General features: G+C 39.3%; 1 protein-coding gene across 1 annotated transcript in view; it reads right to left on the bottom strand.

Moving 5' to 3' along the window:
- The window catches only part of LOC103032203 (voltage-dependent T-type calcium channel subunit alpha-1I), a 269,335-nt gene that overhangs the window by 118,310 nt on the left and 136,473 nt on the right, over positions 1–14,552 (bottom strand). The window contains exons 11-14 of the mRNA XM_049479328.1: positions 13,883–14,000; positions 11,908–12,063; positions 10,309–10,393; positions 6,690–6,835 (exon numbers count right to left, since the gene is read on the bottom strand). Coding sequence (XP_049335285.1) covers positions 6,690–6,835; positions 10,309–10,393; positions 11,908–12,063; positions 13,883–14,000 — 505 coding nt within the window. The remainder of the gene's footprint in view (positions 1–6,689; positions 6,836–10,308; positions 10,394–11,907; positions 12,064–13,882; positions 14,001–14,552) is intronic.

The raw sequence follows: 14,552 nt of genomic DNA, 5'->3' as shown, positions 1-14,552 counted from the left end.
GCCAAGCATGAAGCGCAATAGCAGGCAAAAAGATAGTAAATATGGACAATGCATTTGATAGAAGTAGACAGCTTCGATCCCAGAAGGACTACAAGACAAATATTCTCCTGAAGAGATTAACACTGAGGCCTAGCCATAACTATAGCTAGCTAGATAATAGGCATTTCAGTCATGCATTCATACTTCAGTACTCTGCATGCAGCTGGGTAATCAAGATAGCAATGTTTTGATATACAGATATACATAGCTAGATCCTAGAGCCTAGAGCGACACCCAAGTAGAGTGTTAAAACTGAATTAGCGAAATCTGTTAACAATAATGTTTATTAAAGGAGAACTTTGGTGTAAAATGGACTTTTTAATTACCTTCGATTAATAGCACACCTCCGTTCTCCCACAGCGTTCCGAGATCCAGAATTGGGTGACACATTACTCCTGGCATCGGCTGCTACACTATGCAAAGGCTATGTATAGTCTGCATGGTGTAGCAAGCGGCGCCAGGAGTAATGGCGGCGCTTGGCGCTGAAGCTTGTGTTACGGGATGTAAACAGAGGTTTTTAGTATGCTGCTTGTGCACTTTTAAGTTATTAATGGCTTGTTTTAAATGTCAGGGCTCTCCGGATTCTAGCAAGGAGATGTGGAGCTACTTTGAGCTGGATAACAGTGGAAAAAGCGATTTATCGTGGCAAACTATGCCCTGTGTCACCCAGTCTGAAGGATGTTTGGACAAACTGTTAAAATTTCTGGGTCTCGGAATGGGATAACAGAGGTGTGCTATTCTTCAAAGGTAAGTACTTTTTATCATGTTTTACTACATCAAAAGTCCATTTTACACCTGAGTACTCCTTTAACACTGCAACACCGAAGAAGCATAGACCTATTATTTAATTCAAATGTTTATTAGGAACAGCTACACACAATGCTGCAAGTCAAGTGCGTAATGCTGATTTGTTGATTTATTAATTTGCTGCATTGTGATTATCATGCCATATCTTTATATAAAATAAAAATAGTATTAGAAAAACAGATGCCTGGGGGCGGCGAGTGGTCTAATGCGCTGCCACTATGAACAGGAGGTCGCAGGTTCGAATCCCGTTCATGTAGCTCTGCCATCAGCTGCCGGCACCCAGAGGGATCACAATTGGACTTGCTCCCTCCGGGTGGGTAGATGGCGCTCTCTGCCCATCACGCTCAAAGGTGGCGCCGGGTCGGGTCGGGTCGAGTTGGGTCTGGTTCAGGCAGAGAATCTAAGCTCTACTAGATCCTAACCAACATTCAACCATGTAACAACATAACAACCAATAACAACACAACCAATATATATTAATGTTTATCTATTCTGGTGGTTAAATGTGTTCTAAATATGACCCATAGTCAAAAGATAAAAAAAAAAAAAATAAATGTTTTTAGTTTTAAAGGGAAAAAGCACAGTATTCTGATAATAAGTTTTATTTAAGCGGGAGTGTGGGACTGTGTGTGTGTGTGTAGGCTATAGTGTGGCGCTAAGATAATTGCAGGCTACATATGTTGGATGTAACTGAGGACAATTGTCCATATTTAGCCACAGTGGAGGTAAAAAGGTTGCTACCATAGAAACCTAGTTAACTGTTAGGTGTAATTAAGACATCTAGATATATATTAAAGCAGGAGGAAGGAGGATGTTACGCCTCAGCAGCGGCATTAACCGTTATGTTAAACATAGCGATGTGTAAATGTGAGTTCGGAAAGCTACACAGCTAATTTTTGGAGTTGGAATATTAATTAGAGTTAGAAAAAAATGTGTGAAAAAGTGTTTAATATCCCACAACTCTCACTTACCATGAGTTTTAAGTTTGCTGTTCTTAAGAAGCATTGCTTGTTATGAGTCATGCCTCGCACAAAAAAGTCTCAGAAGACCTGAATTCAAGAATTGTTGACTTGCATGAAGCTGGAAAGGGTTAAAAAAGTATCTCTTAAAGCTTTGATGTTTATGTGTCCACAGTAAGACAGATGATCTACAAATGAAGAAAGTTCAGCACTGTTGCTACTCTCACTAGCCGTGGTAGTCCTGTAAAGATGAATGCAAGAGCACAGCGCAGAATGATCAATGAGGTGAGGAAGAATCCTAGAGTGTCAGCTAAAGATGTTCAGAAATCTCTGGCACATGCTAATATTTTTGTTGACAAATCTACAATAAGGAAAACATTAAACAAGAATGGAGTTCATAGGACGACACTACGGAGGAAGACACTGCTGTAAAAAAAATAATAAAAAATTATGAACATTTTAAATTTGCAAAAGAGCACCTGGATGTTCCACAGCAGTACTGGCTTAATATACTGTGGACAGATTAAACCATAACTGAGTCATTTAACAGGAACACATAACAGTATGTGTGGAGAAAAAAAAAGGCACAGCACACCATCATCAAAACCTCAATCCAACTGTGAAACATGGTGGAGGGGGCATCGTTTTATATATTAAAGCAGGAGAAAGGAGGATGTTAAGCCTCAGCAGCGGCATTTACTGCTATGTTAAACATAGCGATGTGTAAATGTGAGTTCAGAAAGCTACACAGCAATTTTTTGGAGTTGGAAAATATGGAGTATTGGTGAAAAAGTATTAGATATCCCCACAACTCTCACCTACCATTAGTGTGTAGCCTTTCCACCATGGCTTCCTTGCTTCCTTGGGTTATTTAAAAGCAGGTTACTGTTTACAACATTTTCTTCTCTTTTGCAATGAAATAGCAGGGAAAGTCACTCTGGTGGTCAAGACTACACACTGATAGTGAGTTAGAGTTGGAGTTAGAAAGCCATTATGTAAATAAATGATGCCAGGAGCAGACACAGCAGAGCTGCTGGAGATTAAACTAAGAATAAATAGGCCACCAACTGCATTCTGTGGACAGCACGCTTTGGTCAGCATCCTCTGGACACTGATGAAGAACCAGAGGATGACCAACACAAACTGTGCAGCAACACATTCCGAGCTTCTGTCTGTGACTATACTTTATCTTAGTGCTGTGATTTTCACAATTAATTTGGGTCAATTTCGAATCACGAATCAAGATTTTACACACAGAGATTTTGTTTTTTAAATCTTAAATATCCGAAAACGCTACTCATTTCTGAAGTATTTATCTGTCTTCAGTGGCGCAAAAAGGGGATATGCAGCCTATGCGATGCATAGTGGCGCTGCACTAGAGGGGGCGCCAAATCAAAGCCCCAAATAAATGTCCTCTCAGGAGAAACAGCCAATCAGCTTGCTGGTTTTTCAGAGCGCGGTGGGCTAGTAATGATGGGACTAACCCCATCCCCCCCCCCTTCCCCCCGATGATGATTTTAAAATGTACGTTGCAACCACCCCTGGCGATGATTTTAAAACGTACCTTCCACCCCCTCCCCCTTAATGATTTTACAACATACGTTGGACCCCAACCCCCCCCCCCCCCCCCCTCATGATTTTGAAACGTACGTTGCACACCTAGATTTGTATCTATCACCCACTTGATGATTTTCAAACGTATCCCACCGATTCAGGCTGGTGGTGGTGGTGCAACAGTGTAGGGGATATTTTTCTGGCACAATTTGGGCCCACTAGTACCATTTGAGCGTCGTGTCAACTTGCCCTTTATGACCACAGTGTACCATCTTCTGATGGCTACTTCCAGCAGGATAATGTGCCATGTCATAAAAAGCAAAATCATTTCAGAGTGAATTCTTGAACACGACAATGAGAGAGATCACTGTACTCGAATGACCTCCACAGTCACTAGATCTCACTCCAGTAGAGCACCTTTGGGATGTGGAGGTGAAACGGGAGATTCGCATCATGGATTTTACAAGTAAACCTATTTTTTTGAACCATTTCTTTGTCATCTGTAGTTTTGTCATCTGTGATTTTTTTTATCTGCTAGCTGGACCAGCCAGGTTGGAGTGTTAAATAGTGCAGAGGACAGTGAGTGAACGCAGCGTTTAAAAACTGCAGCAGCACTGCTGTATCTGATCCACCAATACTCAAATAAACTCAAATCAAATTGCCTAAATAAAAACTGCTCTCTGGTGATCCGTAAGGGTCGTGGCCACTGAAGAACAGTGTGAACGTAAACTGATAAAGTCTGCAGAGAAACATGCAGAGAAGGTCTATAGCATGTATTTATAGAACTACAAAGTTCTCCTTTATGATCAGTGGAGCTGAAAAAATGGATAATGTCTGTAGAAACAAGTGAATCACTAGCGCTCGCTGGGTTTTACGGAAACCGCAGTCAGAATGTGAGGGAAGTCGGACCACCAGCACGAGAAACAAACAGTGTGAAGAAGGTTCCTGGGCTGAGGAGTGCAGTTTTTACATGGGGAGGTTTTGCACAATGACTCATGCACCATGAATGGAGCAGATACTGCCATTGATTAGCCATTCAGTGCTGCCATTTCAGTGTGTGTGTGTGTCTCTGTGTGTGTCTGTGTATAAGTGTGTGTGCGGTTCTACGCTCCATTGCACGCACACTTTCGCTATTCACAGGCATTCAAAAAGCTCAGAAACGAGCAACTCCCTGCCTAACTCTCGTGATCTCCCAAGCATGGTGCGTCACGCCACTATATTTAAACCATCCAGCTCCTTCTCTCTCTCTCTCTCTCTCTCTCGCTCTTTCTCACACTCACTCTATATATCTCTCGCCCGCTCACTCGTTTCTTTTTTTTCACCCTCACAGATCTCATGGCTGCCTCAATTAAAGAGGAGTTGCTATGGAAACCTCACAGCCATCGCTCGGCTTGGCACCCTACCAAGGGAATTTTTGGTCCTGCAAACATGCGTGCACACACACACACACACACACACACACACACACACACACACACATGCTGGACATTGATAAGAAGCACTGGGGCAGTCTCTGGCTGAGCGGTTTCTAATCAAAGCAATAATTATCGCAAAATGTTTCATTGACTCATTAGTGATGTGTGATTTCCCAATAGAAGCAGACTTCACACACACACACACACACACACGCACACACACACACACACACACACACACACACACACAAACACTAACACACACTGCCCATACTGAAATTTGATATATGCCCAAATACAGTACATACAGCTCTGGAAAAAAGAAGGAGACCACTTCAGTTTCTGAATCAGTTACTCAGAATTTGCTATTTATAAATATATTTAAAATTTATATTTAAAATTGAGTAAAATGAACATTGTTATTTTATTCTGTAAACTACACACAATATTCCTTACAAATTTCAAATAAAAATATTGTCATTTAGAGCATTTATTTGCAGAAAATGAGAAATGGCTGAAATAACAAAAAAGCCAATACAGAGCTTTCAGACCTCAAATAATGCAAAACAAACAAAAAAAAAGTTCATATTCATAAAATTTTAAGAGATTTAAGAGAAATCAACATTTGGTGGAATAACCCTGGTTTTAATCACAGTTTTCAAGCATCTTGGCGTCTTATTCTCCTCCACCAGTCTTACACACTGCTTTTGAATAACTTTATACCTTTACTCCTGGTGAAGAAATTCAAGCGGCGTAGCTTGGTTTGATGCCTTGTGATCTTCCATCAATTTGGTAAAACCAAAGAAACTCATAATTTTTAAGTCTCCTACTTTTTTTCCAGAGTTGTATATGTAAAATAATCACATATTAATTTGGCACATATTGTTAGGCCTCTAAATTATAAACAATTCAGGATAAGATACAAAAGTTTCAATGGAAGTCAATGTAAAGTTATTGTTTTCGCTTCACAAAGAATTATCTTTATATGTCAAAAACAGTGAAAACATTTTGAGCTTTGATAAGTTCGATGTACATGCATATTGTTCATAGACAAGTATCTCCCTCTCTCTTTTTCTCTTTCATTCATTCTCTCTCTCCATTCTTTGCAAATAAGCAGGATGGCAGACTGAAAACTAGCTCGAGAAAAGTCCCAAAAACTCCACAAAACTCCAATTTAAGTTAAAGACATTAAGCCACTTGGCCCGCTGTGATCCTCTGGATTTTCGTGAATTCTCCCAATACAAGATGTTCTTGCTCTAATCCACATGAAGGAGAAGTTGACTTTTGAAAGAGAACAGCACTGACTTCAGACCCATTAACTGCCTTAAACCTTTGAACCCTAGGCTGTTTTTGGTGTGTTTTTCTCTGTTTTTGTCAGTTCCTCTTTCAGGTCTTATAAAATTTACTGATATTATTTGGTTTTGAAACATAATATAAATATGTTTGAAGTACTAAAGGTAAATAATTTTGGTTGGGGAAGGAGATCCCACTTTTTTAGGTGGTTTTCTCAATGGGTTTCTTGTAGATGCTTTACTGCACTGGGATGTCATCATTATTAGGAGTAAGTTCCGCCCTTTCTAACCATATATGGATTATGTTTATGTGTGAAGGGATTCGCTGAGAACACAAGGTGTGATGTTGAATGGAAAATCCGTCTGTAGGGTTCTAAGGGTTAAACTCTGTAAAGTACCAGCTTTAATTGAAAGATTATTGTTTATCACTGTTCCCAGATGCAGTGAATCAGAGAAGACGGTTTGAAATCTGCTCTCTTTCCTCATATCACTCCTAGGGTGATGTTGATCAGTGTGTTGTAGCATCACTAGTGATGGGGAATATACAGCTGAGTGTATCGACCTATCTAAACTGGGGAGAAAAATGTAAGTAAAAATTAAGATGAACATGATCACGTTCTTACCAGTGAAAAAGAGCGCTGCTCCAGGCTAGTCTTGCCCAGACTGGTGACGCTGCTCTTACGGGACTCTTCTTCAAAACTCATCCTTCCTCCTCCCACAGGGCTCAGCTCCAGATGTCCGTTTGGTGTCAAAGAACACAGTTTGGGATCTGTGGGGAAACAGAGTTCATTAGTGGTCAGCTATTTTCCACTTTTACTTAAAAAAAAAGGAGCATCTACAGACTGACCACTTTATGAGGTTGGTCATAATTAGAGTGATTTTATTTGTTTATTTGAAAAAAAAAACTTAAAAAAAATAAAAAATAATAATTTTAATTAATTTAAATTAATCAGTTAAATTATACTGTCACTGTCAATTAACTAATGAAAAAAACTTTAATTAAATGTTAAACAATTGCATGAATTTTTAGCTTATGTTGCAGTTTGGGATATGTAAAAGGATCCAATTATAAAAGTATCAAATCGAATTATTCTATTCAAGTAATGTAGTAAGTTTTAGACTTTAGACATGATTATAATTTTTAGTTTGTACAGAATTAGACAAATTACTTATAAAATGTTTATTACGTTAACAAACCAAATTGCAGTGATTTATTTTTGTTTATTCAAAATAAAAAAAATTAATAAAATAAAAAAAATAAGTTAACTTAAGTTTAATTAAGTTAACATTCCCCTACTATATAACCGTTAGTGTGTACCATGGGCGTGGTAGTGGGGGGAAAAAAGGACCTGACTACCCAGGGCCCGAGTGTACATACGTAGAAAGGGCAAGAATATAGATGGCTGTGGGTTCACTATTTGACAAACAACAGGTAATTTTTACGTATGTGTTATAACTGTTTATTAATGGTATTTATGGCATTTATGGCAGTGTTATTTTAAAGTGATACCTTTTAGACTGACTAAATAAAAATATATTAAGGTATGAAAAAAAAAATCAAAGATCAAATTCAAATTTTAATTCAAATTTCAAATACAAATACAAATTCAAATACAAATTCAAATTCAACTTTCAAATTCAAATTCAAATTTCAAATTTCAAATTCAAATTCAAATTCAACTTTCAAATTCAAATTCAAATTTCAAATTTCAAATTCAAATTTCAAATTTATTTGTCACATGCATAGTAATACACAGTATGACCTGCAGTGAAATGCTTGTAACAACAATCTGCTCACACAATATTAAAGTGCAAAAATTCAAATGTGCAAAATATCTAGGTAGAAAAATTAAGATTTAAGATATAAAAACCTGCAGTAAACAAAACACATTAACAACAAAGAGAAAAAAAAATGCCAAACATTGTAACAATGTAAAAAAAAAAACTTTGTTTTGATGTAATTAATTTTTTTGTCCTTGGGTAAATTTATATTTTGATTGATTTTAAACCAGAACATTAGATTTTAACTAACATTTAAGTATAATTACAGAAAACTGATATAATAAATACTTTATTGGTTGGTCTAACAGAACTTTTTTTCCCATTGTAATGAATCCTAAATCTAATGCATGATTTATTCAAAGGATCCATACTGCTCCCGTGCTCTCATTCCTTGTCCAGATAAACTTTCCTTGGTGCTTCTTCTGGACTAGAGACTAGCACTCATACTCTCCCTCTCCTCAGCTGACCTGAGGCAGAGAAATGTTTTCTTCCTCTCTTAACCCAACACAACCCCACAGTCTCACCTGTTTTTACCTTCCCTCCATCCTCTCCACTCTAAAATTCTCTCTCTCTCTCTCTCCTCAGCTGAACCAGATCAGGGTTTCCACTTACACTCGTTCTCAGCTCTCGCTCTACCTTCTACCTTCTCGACTCAGGAGCGCAGTCCATCCCTATGATGTATAAATCATGTTTTGATCATGCAAGCCTTTAGGCCAGTTAGATGAAGCGCGAGAGGTGACAGCGTCCCCGAGACTCAATAGCCGTGTCTTATCTCCCAGCGCGAGAGGATTGTCTTAGTAATTGCCTGACCTTTTGGGTGACAGTCATATCTTCATCCTTCATTATTTTCCTCAATGCCCAGAATCTCTCTCTCTCTCTCTCTCTCTCTCTCTCTCTCTCTCTCTCTCGTTTCTTTCTCACTCTCAGATTTTTTGGTTCTTGCTCTCTTTTTTCTTTCTCACTCGTTTATTTGTTTCTGTATCTCTCGCTCACTAGTTTTCTCTTTTTTCTCTTTCTCTCTCACTCTATTACTCATTTTCTTACTTTCGCTGGATCATTTTCTTTTTCTTCCACGTTTTTTCATGTTCTCATTTTTTTCTTTATTTTTTTTTATTTTATCTCTTTTACAATTTTGTATTTCTCTCTCTCTCCTTCTCCCTCCCTCTCTCTCTCTTTCTCTCTCTCACACTTTTTTCTCTATCTCTGACTTTTTGTCCCACTTTCTTTCTTTCTTTCTTTCACAGCTTTTTTGTCTTTTATTTTCTTTCTTTTTTTGTTTTCTCTCTCTCACACTTGTTTTATTTCTTTTTTATATCTGACTCATTTTCCTTTTTCTTTCTTTCTTTCTTTCTTTCTTTCTTTCTTTCTTTCTTTCTTTCTTTCTTTCTTTCTTTCTTTCTTTCTTTCTTTCTCACTTTCTTTTTTACCTCGCTGTTTCTTTTCCTTTTCTTTCTTTCTCTCTTATTCTCTTTCTCTTTCTCGTTCTCTCTCTCACTTGTTTTCTTTATCATTTTCTCTCATGTTTTCTTTCTCTGTCTCTCTTTTATTTTCTTTCTCTCCTTTATCTTTCTCTTTTTTTCTTTCTTTCTTTGACACTTATATTCTTTCATTCACTTTCTCACCTCTCGCTCTTGTTTTTTTCTCTCTCTCAAGTCTGTCCATCCCCAGAGTGATTAATGATTTATATTAAACCAAACACTTTTTTCTTTGATTGGAGGAGAATCACTAACTGTCGACCCTCAGACTGGCCTTGCAGGAGGTCTGAAATTTTTATGATTAGAAGTCAGTCTAAAATATCTAAAGTTTCTAAAGTAAGGCTGATTTCTTAGTTTCTCGGTGTTTTCTGCTGTATGTTCAGCCATACTGGACAACTCTACCCTCCCAGCAGACACCAGACATCAATCTGATGTTAGAAAGTCCGTTCACTCTAATGCTGGACATATAACACAGAAAATCAATGATGGTCCAATTAAACAAAAGACACAGTATTACAGTCTATCAGTTACAGATTAGGAGTGAAAGGTGTTATTCATGTATGAGTGTTAGTGTTTTTTAAAACTTTACTCACATTTTTTGGACTCTGAATAGCTTTTGAATAGACCATAAGTAGTTACATTATGTTATGGACACCTTATTCACTTCCCAGCTTACTAATATTATGGAAATGTTAAAAGCACTGACACAAGTGATGTTCATCCAAGATGTCTAAAAGACTAAATATTCTAAGAACATGAATTGTTATATTTAAAATACATTCTACTAACCAAAAATCGTTAGCTGAGTTGTTTCTTTTGGCTCTTGTCAAAGTGCTTACTGTGTATAAAAAAAAAACAAAAAAACTTTAACTAACTAAAATTAACTTATAATCAAAACTGTATTAAATCCACAGTGGACTTATTATTGTAAGAGTAAAGGGGTTTCTTAACTATCAAAGCTGTTTGTTCCCATTAACATTCTTACCTGAGAGCTGAAGGGAGTCCTTATATTTCTCACTCTCATCATAGGAGGATCCATCCTCGTCTGAGTAAGAGCGATTAGCATCACCCTGATGGAGAAGTGAGAAGTGAAGTGAGAAATATGAAACATATTTAGTGAAAAAAGAGAACAACAATTACACTCTCAAAAGGGGCACTGGAGGGTCAATAGGCTCATAAGAGAACTATTTTTTGTTATTTAAAGGAACAGAGGTGTGTGACTGAATACTGTGTGAACTTTGACATCAGGGGAATGTTCATTAGGGATTTACTTTGACTGTGTTCTGTTTATACTTGCTGTTAAAATCCTCCCCAAATGTACGCCATAAAAAAGAACACCAACTTCCATTTCATGAAAGTTGCCCTGCTTTGGGAGACTAGGAACATTTAAATGAATGTTGGGGGCTCTACTATGACAGTGCTACCAGCCGTGGTTAGCAGAACCAGCCAGCCGTGGTTAGTAGTGCTAGCCAGCCACATTTACCAGCACGATAGCAGCGATAGACAGACCCAGTTAGCAGCACTTGCCAGTTGTGGTTAGCAGTGCTATCAAGCTGTGGTTAGCAGTGCCAGCCAGCTACAGTTAGCAGCGCTAGCTAGCCATGCTTAAAGAAAAAAACTTTATTTTAAACTTTTAAACGAATGCTGGATGTTAATCTACATAGATTCCTCTCCTACAGTAAGCTTAGAAATCCAGTATTTTTTCCAAGAGTCAGCCATGTTTAGCAAGAGTCAGCCGTAGCTAGCAGCACTAGCCAATCGCGTTTCGCGTTTACCAGGGCTAGCCAGCCACGATTAGCAGCGATAGCCAGCCACAGTTAGCAGCACTTGCCAGCCATGGTTAATTGTGCTAGCCAGCCGTGATTAGGATCGCTACCAGCCCCGGCTAGCAGTGCTAGCCATTCACGGTTAGCAGCGCTAGTCAGCCACAGGTAACAGCGCAAGCCAGATGCAGTTAGTGCTAGTAAATGTTGCCCGATAGAGGTAGACTGAGGAACCCTGAGTGCTATCAGCTAGCGGTTTGGCACTTCAGCAGAGTAGCTTTACTGTTCCTTACAACCTGACTGGTAGAATTTATACATAAGGTGTGTTGGATTTTAAGGAGCACCATCGATTTTTGGGAAAATAAAAGGACTTTAATTTAGGTCTTACAGTCCGAAAAATACGGTACACAAATAAACTCAAAAAAACAAATAAACATAAAATTGCATAAAAATGTTTACCTAGCCCATGTTTCTGTCTGGATTGGTGTAGAAACCTTTGACTGGGATTCTCATCATCTAGTTTTTAATCAATTGAGCTTAATGTTGTCATGTGATCACTGGATGGGATGGGCAGTGTCTTCATATGAGGTCAAAATGTTAAGTTTTATAGTGCAGAAAAGCTGAAATGTATTGTCCTCATATGGGGACATAGGGTCTCATGAGGTTAAACACATATAAAAATGGTTCTTTATGGAACCGAATGTGGTAACACATGTGAACAGAATTAATTCACAGAGAAACATCTCAGGAGGAAGTGTGAGCTGTGACTGAGTGTAGGGTGTAGGTGTGTATTGTGATGATGGATGGTGGGGTTGCCTTGCCTCTGCCTGGAATCCCTCCACCAGGATGGCGACCAGCAAGTTGAAGAGCACATAGTTTCCAAACGTCATGAGAGCCACGAAATAGAGAGCAGCCAGAGGAGACGTGGAGGCCATGCCATTATACAGGACCACGTTCCAGTCCTCCTGAGTTAGGATCTACACACACACACACACAAACACACACACATACATATACATATCTTACTATAACTAAAGCTGCATATACTCTATTTACCATCCAGCCTAGTAGAAAGTATAAATGTTTTTGAATTGTCTTTTACTAAATTTCTATTTTTTTCCCCATTTTTTCCAATTTAGCTAGGCCAATTGTCCCATTCATTCAGCTGCCACTCAGCTGTATACCCCATATCACTAGTGATGCCACAACACAAGCAGGGTAAAGACTAGCACATTCCTTCTCTGATACATATGAAGTCAGCCACCACCTATTTGCGAACTGCTGCTGATGTAGCATTGCTGAGTATCCAGCATGTTCGGAGGAAAGCACAGCGACTCAGTTCTGATACATCAGCTCACAGACGCCCTGTGCTGATTAACATCACCCTTTGGAGTGATGAGGGGTAAGAGCGCCATCTACCCACCCAGAGAGAGCAAGGCTAATTGTGCTCTCTCAGGGCTCCAGCAGTCGAGGGCAAGCTGCATGACTGGGATTTGAACCAGTGATCTCCTAATCATAGTGGCAGGGCTTTAGAATATTGTTGCATGTTACTGGCTCATTAAATTAAATGTCCCATTTTAGCTGACTCCACCCAATCCTGAGTGGCATTGTTTAAGTTACTGTATGTCTTGTACATAGAGGGTACACACTGACAAACCAGAGTTTTGTCAAACCAAAAGAAGTGGTTTCAGTCCAGATCTACTGAACCATAGTCCGGTTTACCTACAGTCTTTGAACACTTTTCTAGATGGCTCAGATATTTAGACCAATTACAGGAAGCTGAGTTTGTCTTTAAACAAACCAGAGAAAAATAATTGGTGTTGTGCCGAAATCCGACTTGGCGAGCAGGCTCAACATTATGCAGTTACATAACAAGACAATCTTGCTGAAGCTGTGGTTCTTAATTTTTTTTTATGGGTATATCAACAGGGATCCCCAAAGAGAGACGCACCCTATAAGGACTAGTTGATAAGAGCAGAACACTGCAAAGTTCTTTAGTTCACTAAACTGTAGTGTGAAACCAAAACTAACTGGACCAAATGTCACAAAGACACAAACCTTGGTGTGCATTCTGGTCTGGACTTTCAAGGAAAATGGCCAAACAGGCAGTGAATCAAGCTCTACATAAACCTATTAAAAATACAATTTCATTGCCAGGGAAATACACTTAAAAAAGTGGCTCTGAATCCTGGATCTGCTCTACTGCTGCGATGTTTGGCTTTCTGTTTTCCTGCTGTAACACAGTAAGTTCTACCAGTTCACTGGTTAGATTAGTTGTGTTGTAATTAATTTAAACCTATGTTAGTTTGAAATCTGCAGGACAGTGCTACTTCAGGACAAAGACTGAGAACCACAGCGCTAATTAGAGCATGAAAGATACATGTTTCAGTGTGTGGATTCCAGTTGTTTCTTTGAATCTGTTCATGTATTTCGGCAGCACAGTCCAGTCCAAGTTGCCCCCTATGTGTTTGTGTGTCTGTCTGTGTCTGTCTGCGTTTGTCTGCCCTGTGATGAATTGGCGGCCTGTCCAGGGTGTATACTGCCTTCTGCCCAATGCCGGATGGGATAGGCTCCAGGCCCCACACAACCCTGACTGATAAGGCGGGTATTGACATTGGATGGATGGATGGATGGATATTCACCTGTTTCTATAGCATTGACATTGAATGCCAACGCTGATACTCAGTCTCAATCTATTTTGCCACTATTTTGCCATTGGTAAGCATAACTACATAACCAATTTTAGTTTGGACTGAAAGTCTCAACCCTTTCTTACAGATATCTACCACACTGTACCTGAAACACAGTGACTATGGCCCACAGCAGAGAGTCAAAGTTCTTCCTGTCTGGCACCGTGTCCCCGGCGTCTGTCTTCAGACTGAACTTACAGCCGAATATGTGCATTCCCAGAATACTGCAGAGAGAGAGAGACAGAGAGAGAGAGAGAGAGAGAGAGAGTAATCTCATTTCTTACTCCACCCCAAAACAAGTAATTTAGAGCACACGCGTGCGTGTCCAGCTGTGTGAACATGATGTTGTGTTTGTTAGTATAAATGAACAGACTGTGTTTTATTGTCTTCTGGGTTTCTGGGTCAGAGTGACGGAGCTGTTGGGTGTAATAGTAGAAATATGCTCAGCCAGAGGTCTGTGTGTGTTTGTGTGTGTGTGTGTGTGTGTGTAAGCGTGCCCCATGCTCTGAGACAAATGGAGAAGAACATGCACTCCATCTGTCTTCATAGCTCACCCAGACACAGCACTCTGTATCTCCTCTCTCTCTCTCTCTCTCTCTCTCTCTCTCTCTCTCTCTCTCTCTCTCTCTCTCTCTCTCTCTCTCTCTCTCTCTCTCTCTCTCTCTCTCTCTCTCTCTCTCTCTCTCTATGGCCTTCTTTCTTCATCTCTTCTGTTTTTTTTCTGTCCTGTTCTTCCTTCTGCTGCAGCTCACCTGTCCCACAGCTTTTCCTCCTCT

Source organism: Astyanax mexicanus, chromosome 5 (genome assembly GCF_023375975.1).
Source record: "Astyanax mexicanus isolate ESR-SI-001 chromosome 5, AstMex3_surface, whole genome shotgun sequence".
Lineage (NCBI taxonomy): Eukaryota > Metazoa > Chordata > Actinopteri > Characiformes > Acestrorhamphidae > Astyanax > Astyanax mexicanus.
This window is presented reverse-complemented; position numbering and strand designations above follow the sequence as displayed.